We start from the raw sequence: 8,568 nt of genomic DNA, 5'->3' as shown, positions 1-8,568 counted from the left end.
GTCGGAGGCGGGGCAAGAGGGTGTTTGGGTTCGGTGCTGGGAGGAAGAAGAAGAAGAAAAGATGAAGGGGGTTTTCTTTTTGGGGGTGTACTGATGGAGAGAGAGAGAGGGGGTACGGTGGAGAGAAGAAAAAAAAGATTTGTTTATGGAAGGGAGAGAGAGAAGGACTTGATTAGGTATTTTTGAATTTTGAAATGGGAGAAAAAAAATGGAAGGATTAAACATGAATTTTGGAATTGATTGAGAAATAAATTAGGGAAAAATATGGAAGGAATTCAAAAGAGAGAATATTAAGAGGAGAGAAAAAGATAATGAGAAAATATGAATAATTAGGGAAAATTCTTATGAAAAAATAAACACTAACAATAATAAAATTAACAATAATACAACAATATTAATTTATAATTAACAAAATCAATAATTAAATATAAAATTAGGTTTTTAAATCATAGAAAATTCTAAAAAAATCGAGAAAATACAAATACTCTTTTGAAAATAATAATTTAATAAAATACCAAAAAATTATTTTAAGTAGTATCAAAAATCCATGGTCCTTACAATTCTATGAACGAGAGGTCCACAAATTGAACGATCAAACCTTTAAACAGTTAGGATCGTCTCAAACCCTTATTTGGTCAGACCTTTAAACAGTTAGGACCAAAGCCAAAATCCCCTCTCGATTCCTTCCATGAACGAGAGGTCCGCAAATCGAGCGATCAAACCTTTAAACAGTTAGGATCGTCTTGAATTCCCATTTGGTCAAACCTTTAAACAGTTAGGACCAAAACCAAAATCCCCTCTCGATTCCTTCTATGAATGAGAGGTCCACAAATTGAACGATCAAACATTTAAACAGTTAGGATCGTCTCAACATACAGAATGCTAAAGTTGTTAGCACACCCCTTGGAGGTCAGTTCAAGTTAACTGAGGAGCAATCGCCTAAGACAGATACATATATAGAGCATATGAGCAGGGTGCCATATTCTTTGGCCATTGGGAGTCTCATGTACGCGATGGTTTGCACGAGACCGGACATCGCCCATGCAGTGGGAGTTGTAAGTGCCACCAAACCTAACATATTGTTCAAACCTCTCATGCTAAGTTTGGTAGCCATGGTGCATTGAATTGATCTTACATAAGTAATGATAAAAGATAACATCCTATCGGCTATGGAGGATGGGAGCCCACGTCGCATTAAATGCAAAGTGACTAAAGAGATGATGATCATAACAATGAACAGGAACCACAGGGGTTTCATGTCCGTAATGCGTTTAATGAAAAATCAGCGAATTGTTGGATGTGACAGTTGGCAGCATGGTTGTCGCATGGACACATCTCACCTGTGAGCAGACATACTTTGCACGCAGTTCAACACAAATCCTACAAATATTCAACACAAATCCTACAAATACTCATATTCATTAAATTTTCAAGGGCTAAATCTGGAGCATTCATTGCCCTATTACTATCTTTTAACTATTCTTCAATTATTCAAGGTCCTAGCCACGCGGAGAAGAAGTTCACCTTGCAAACTTTGTTCATCTCTAGCCATTAACACTTGATCTTTGATCTTATGTTGGCATAGCCACATAAAGATTGATCTTTGGTCATTGTTAGCACTCTTCTCGCTTGTCCAACGGGCCTTCATAACAAATTCATTGTTCATCTCAAGGATCCTAAAAATGGATCACTTCAATCTCACTTTATTATACAAAGAACGATGGAATTTTATTCATATGGTCAACGGAGCTAACGTCTAGTCTCTTTCGGCACAGCTTTCCATAATTAAAATTATAATTAAGATATTATACTATTTTGTTATTTTCCAGATAGATTAATAAAAGAGAACGACTATTTCATTTCAAGTCTTCATAAAATTTTAACTAAAAACATCTGAGAAAACAATATGTTTTCGAATTGTCAAAGATAACGAATGAGAAACAACAGGAAGAGTCTGCATAGCTAGTCTTTCAGACGACGGGCTAGATTGGGAGCATGAACAAATTAACACACCACAGACTAAGAGTGGATCTCATATTTAATGCATATAACTCAATTAGGTCATTCGAATAGGTGGGACCATGTCAGCAACTAGGTAGTCCAACCATCACGATTCGTTTGGGTCCAAAGTGAAAGAATCGTAAAATCACTCTTAAGCCTGACTTACCAGGCTGGCAAAAGGCAGTGCCCCATTATTGATATGAGTCGTCGTGCAAACACCTTTGATCGCGAAATTATCAAAGATGGTTTTTGAGAAGAAGAACAACAAACACACAAAACAACTCAATTGACGAAGGAAAATACTTTCTCTAGATTATGAGCAATAAAAGATTACAAATCTCTCTCTCTCTCTCTCTCTCTCTCTCTCTCTCTCTCTCTCTCTCTCTCTCTCTCTCACTCACAATCTCACTAGAACAAAGAACAAACTCTCTATTCTCTTTAAAACCCTTATCTCTTGATTAGAATCTTCAATCTGATCAAAACTGATATTCTCTTATCAACAACTGATATTTAGAAACCCCTAACAATCACTATTTATAGAGTACACAATGTGGATGACAAACTTGTAAATAACCAAGCCAAATACAATCAGGATTCGTCTCAAAACAGAGTCAGAATCGGCCCAGGAAAACCCAAAAAACCAGATTCGGTCAACCGACACATATGTCGCGGTCGACCGGCCAGAGGGTTGGTTTCAAACCCTACAGGCAAAACCACGTTCCGTCGACCGACTAGTGTGTCGCGGTCGACCGGCTAGAGAACTCATTCCTCATCCTGTAGTATGCACGAATCCGGTTGATCAACCAGCTTGGTCCGATCGACCGGCCCGAGCCTGAGCGCAAGTTCCCTGATTTTGTTGTCTTCTTGCTTTTGGCTTTTTTCGTCGCCACCAACGGCTTCATCCATACCTCTATTCTCAAGATACCATGAGAATCGTCTATCCTCATGCTCCCATGAGGATCGCTAAGATTCTGAAGTAGAGAAGAAGATACACACGTATCATGGCTCCCTCCTTTAGGAACTTGAAGTCTCGTTCAAGTTAGAACTTTAGCTGAGTAAACTCTCGAGCTCCTCTATCTTTTCTGAACAACATGGCTTTGCTAGGAATCTGATCTTGACGTCCAATCGAAAATGACTCATTCGTCTCGCGTCTCGTCATAGTCACCTTCCGCTCTAATTTGCAACACTCTTTTAGTGGCTCATCATAAGAACTAATGCATAGAAAGACAAACTTATTGCTTGCATTCACTAGCCTCTTCGCTCGGTTCATCAACACTAAGTTTGTCTCCTTCTGAAGAGACTGTAGGATCCTGATTTTGCTTATGTATACTAAGTATAAGATTGTGACCCTTAAGAATAGAGTGCGCTCTTATAAAAATCTGCGGAAGCTTTACACTTAAACACTAGAGGGTGGGTTTGCAAAGTAGATTATAAATTACAAAGAAAGAATCACAATCTTAGAAAATAAACATCACAAACACAAACATGTATACTGGTTTCACCTCCCCGGTGTACATCCAGTTTCCAAGCAAATCCCGCTTGAGAGTTTTCATTATGATTTAGAAACATTACAAAATCAAAAGCAAATCTGACCAATTTGCAAGACCATGCAAATTGCAACCCATTTGACAAGACCATGTCAATCGTCACACCGATCTCTAGACCAAGAGATCAACCCTCTCAAACCTTAGAGAACCTTCCTTGAATCAATGTACAATTCCAATCCTATAAGCCTTGATGTGGATGTGAACGTGTAACAGTGGCTTATCAATCTTTTAACACTCTGAATATTGCCTAAACAATCTCTAAGAATGATAGGAATAAAGGTAATATCAGAAACTCTCTTTTATGGAAAAACAGATTGAAAAACTGAAAGTTTTGAGAGTTAATTTGTACAATATGTGAATCTTATAAGTGCAAAACTTGGTGCTTGTTTTTTGATATTTAAACCTATTTATAGCCTCTAAAATGGTATAATTTTAAACCCAATTAACGTCCACAAAACGGCTATAAACAATCACTTATTTAAAACCTAAAATCTGAAAAAAAAACTATATCTGTAGTCGACTACAAGTCATAGTAGTCGACTACACTGAGTCTAAACAGACTCTGTGAAGTCAGAAAATTGCTTAGTAGTCGACTACAAGGCATAATAGTCGACTACATTGTAAACTCACAGATTCTGAAATTCTGTTTTTAGTATTTTGGCTGTAACTTTCTCATCCAACCTCAGAATGAGGTAATTTAAGATTTGTTGGAAAGTTGTTGAAAAGACTTACAACTTTGGTCTAAGTTTTTCCAGATTCTAATTTCTAAGGGGTATAAATAAACTATTTTAAGACTCACTCAATATCTATAAACTCTAATGGCTAACATATGAGATTTATATTGTTAACCAACACACTAAGCATATGTTAGTGTGTTCTAATACTATGTGTGTGCATATGTGTGAGTGATCAATGCTTGTACAAATTTCTAAGCAAAGAAAATGTAATTAAATTTTAACAATAAAGTATATCTTCTTCTTTGCTTCATTTTGACTTGAACTCATCTATGTCTTGAGTATCTCTTTGAATATAATTGTTGATATAGCTCTGATACCGCAAAACAAATATTAGCACATAATACACACAACATATAATATTTGTTATCATCAAAATAAATTAATCTTGGGGTCAAGATTCCTAACATTCTCCCTCTTTTTGATGATGACAAATATATGTTATTAAGATATAAAATTTTAATCCCCTTGTATAAAATCATTAAGTAAAATCTTTTACTCCCACTGCATCAAAGCATTAGTAAAAAATTTAAAATTTTCTATATAACTCCCCCTTTGTTATTAGCAAAAAGAAATAAACATAATTCTAGTTAAATTTTTTTTCCCCGGGTGTCTTAATAAAAATATTAAACACTTTGGTACCCTTTTAAATTATATCATTAGGATTAGCCCTTAGGAATCCAAATCCACTTGGAATTTAGTTTCCATTTAATAACATAAGTGTAATTCTTTGAATTAAACAAGAGAATGTTTGAAAGCTCTCGTCTATTTTATCATTCACCATTCCGGGGAAAAAAGAAGAAAAAAAAAAGCCGCAGTTCCTCAGGTTTTACAGTTCCAACACATTCATCCCCTCATCCAAACGAACAAAAAGAATCGAGACCGCTAACCCTGGAAAAAGAAAAGAAAAGAAAAAAGAACAAGAGGATTGTAGCTTTTGATCGAGATACCCACAAAAGACCCCAAGAGTAAAGAAAAACAAATCCCCAATTCTTCGAGGTCTCTAATGGGGGGTATCCCCTCAATCCCAATCCCAATCCCCATCCTCCCCTGCACGCCACCCACCATCCAGCCACCCCTCCTCCGCCGCGGCAGCCTCCAGAATCAAACCCCACACTTGGCGCACACAAACAACTGCGGCACCGGCTCGCCATCCTCGATCCCGATGCACTCGTGTGATGCCAGACATGCAAGCGTCGCACGCCACATCCTCTCCCCGTCCACATCCCTCGCACAGCACCGCACCCGGCGTCCAACCCTCGCCTCCGCCCCCGCCCTCGTACTTCAGCTCGCCACGCGTGTCCACCCCCTCGCCCGTCACCCAAACCTTAGCCCCGACTCGACGCCCGCCAGCATAACGGGCTCCACCACTCACCCTTCGCCTCCCCGACCGATGAAATGCGGAACCTGGAGGTTATGCAGTACGTGTCCCGCATCGCCGATTCTGCCTCGGACTTCAAGTCCCCGATCGCGACGCGTGTGGGTCGAGGACTACGAGCTCTGGCGGGGCAGCGGGCGCGTGAGGTATGCCGCTTGCTCCTCGCTCGGCGCCCATCTGCACGTAGAATCGCAGCAGATCGTCGGCCTCGTCCCGCACCTCGAAGGTTTTTACCCACTGCGGGCGTCGAGCACTGTCTCGGCCTCGTCCGTCTGATTGCCGCTACGCATTTGTACACGCTTGCAGGTCCCGAAGAGGAGAAGGCTGGAATGGGGCTGAGGCGATGGAAGGCCCCGTGGCAGGGAGCTTGTCGAGGCTGAACTCGAGCACGCGGTTGGAGGGTTGGATCGTCGACCGGATTATGTAGCGGTCGACGACCACGTTGCCTATGGACTTGAGCACGAAGTCGATGAGGCCCGTGTCCCCGATGACGAGGCGCGCGGCGTCCCGCACCTCCTGCCGAGTCATCTGTGCCCCGCGCGCTCCACCAGCGCGTCGACGACAACCTGGGCGACCGAGACGAGGCGGCGGACGGGCCATCGACTGTCGAGTTCGAGGCTACGAGTGTGAAATCGCGGCAGTTCTTCCGCCTCTCGCTCATTGTCCTCCTCTTCTTCACCGGTGTGGCGCGCGTTGGCGGTTTGGGAGTCTTTGGCGGTGCGGCGGAGATAGAGGCGATGAGGTGGCGGAGGAGGTCGCGGACGGTGGAGAGATTGTGCTGGTCCCCGTAGGACGTGACGATTTGGCGGAGGTCTTCTGCATTGGCAAGGTCGTTCGTTTTGGCCTCAGCGAGCAGGGAGTCGAGAGGGAGAAACGAGAGGTGGTCGATGGCGTCCGCGTAGGATAAATCGGGAGGCTTGAAGCTGGCCGGAGTGGAGGCGGTAGCCCCCAGCGGGCAAACCAGGGGACTCCGTAGGCCATGCCGAAGAGGAGACGGAGGTCGCCGAGTACTTTCGAGACACATCCTCAACGCGTCACCTCCCTGGGACATCAAGAACTCGGTTAGTAGAGCTAGCACAACTGGGTTTTAGTATCGAGGGGAATTTTAGAGTGTTACCTGATGCGGAGAGAGGTGCAGAGGCGGTCCCAGAGGTCATGAGGGTGCGGCCGGAGAGGAAGTGGGAGCCACCCTCGCGGCCGTTGATGAGGAGGAGGTGGCCGAATCCATTGCAGTGGACGAGGCGTGGAGGAGGTTGTTGTGGAGGTGGAAGGAGTCGGAGTTGAGGGGCTTTGTCGCATTCATCGTCGGCGGGAATTAAATTATGTGGTATTTTCTCTTCGATACAAAATGGTGGCTCCATCCTAATGCACAACCATTCTAGTATCATAGTATCATAGCATAAGCAATTAAGCATGAGCTGAATTGATCATAATACTAATCGCTAAGATATTTATAAAATAAGGTGATGCGTTGATGAAATGAGTAACGCTGATCTTTAGAATAGACCGTAATGGATAAACAGAGCAATGCTGATCATTAGATGTTACTGCACTTAGACGCAGTTATCAAATTGACACATGAGAATGTAATGCATGAAAGATAGATTAATAACAGAACAAGCTACATCTCTGGAAATTTGCAAAATTTCTGTTTCCATTCCAACTGAAATGAACGAAACTACTGATTTTCCATGGTGAATCCAGTATAGGCTCGGCCACTGAAAGAACAGAAGCAATGCATATTATCAAACTAAATGGCAGTGGAGAAATTGTGCAATGGTGATCACTAAATCATACAATAATTAAGTCCAACTGTCATTTTTGTAAATCAGAGTTTAATGCCTACAGAATATCCAATCCAAATATGTACAATCATGGACAAAAACCATGTGGTGGGGTGAGGGGTTAACGAGACTTAACTCTTTCTTAACCTGTCAAACATAAATTTTTTTACAATGTTTAAAGTGAGTTAACCCCCATAATTTGCGAACGAAACAAATACATAAGAGCTAAGCTAACCCCTTTAGAGGGATTAAAATGAGTTAGTTAACCCCTCAAAATGAGGGGTTTACTGATACTCTTATTTGAAAGGATTAAAAGTTAACCTTTTATTTTTGAAGAAAATAGTCAAAATCATTGTTATTCCTAAACACTAAAACTTATCTTAATGACTAAATTTATTTAACAGGTTAATAATTTAGTTCTTCGGATTATCGAATGGGCTAACTACGTTAATCATTCTCTTTAATCTCTCTTCTTTAACTCTTTGCTAGACAGATGAAAAAAGATTCTCATTCTCTTGACTGCAGTTAAACGATCTTCTATAGACTATAGTTACGTTGACGGTTGTTATTCATCTCTCATTTAATGTATTATGCTACTTGTATTTAGAATGAATCATATGGACTCTCTCAATATCATAAGAAGGTTATTGAAATCAAAGGGCAAAATTATTGGTTGGTTGTGCATAATCAACATTTCATGTGTGATATCAACTTCGGGATTTCACGCTTTCAAAAGATGCAAATAATTCCGTGAATACAATTCTCATTGATTATCTAAATTAAAGCCCTGTTATCATCTGGAATAATCTAAATGAATCACAAACATAAAAATCATTATCGCGTGAAACATCAAGAACTAAAGAGAAGCCACTGTTGTAAAGAGAATTAACAGGCCGAAATCGATCAATTTCAAGGGCTAGATCACAAACTAACTAGTAAAGCCCTTCAGGCCCAAGGTCCAACACTTTAAAATTAGGGATTAATCCGAAAACTAAACCATATTATCGTCAATAACCCTATCAAGCCATGCCCCTCAAGAATTTAATTCCGTTAGTTCCGATAAAACCACCCTGGGCACGAAATTAGGCAATAACTAATTTTAGAAACCAATTTAAAATTAAATC

At 40.9% G+C, this 8,568-nt stretch overlaps 1 protein-coding gene and 1 pseudogene across 2 annotated transcripts in view; both read right to left on the bottom strand.

The window, feature by feature from the left end:
* Positions 5,361 to 6,505, bottom strand: LOC109833822 (annotated as a pseudogene).
* Positions 6,505 to 8,568, bottom strand: part of LOC109833821 (PHD finger protein MALE MEIOCYTE DEATH 1-like) — a 2,567-nt gene continuing 503 nt past the window's right edge. The window contains exons 2-3 of one of the 2 annotated variants that reach the window (XM_020401649.1): positions 6,778 to 7,038; positions 6,505 to 6,702 (exon numbers count right to left, since the gene is read on the bottom strand). In XM_020401649.1, the coding sequence (XP_020257238.1) occupies positions 6,695 to 6,702; positions 6,778 to 7,038 (269 nt within the window). In that variant the 3' untranslated portion in view covers positions 6,505 to 6,694. Of the gene's footprint in view, positions 7,039 to 8,568 lie in introns of both variants that reach the window. The other variant, XM_020401648.1, reaches the window with a different exon arrangement.

Source organism: Asparagus officinalis, chromosome 3 (genome assembly GCF_001876935.1).
Source record: "Asparagus officinalis chromosome 3, Aspof.V1, whole genome shotgun sequence".
Classification (NCBI taxonomy): Eukaryota; Viridiplantae; Streptophyta; class Magnoliopsida; order Asparagales; family Asparagaceae; genus Asparagus; species Asparagus officinalis.
Note: the sequence above shows the minus strand (reverse complement) of the source record. Positions and strands in the feature narration are given on the sequence as shown.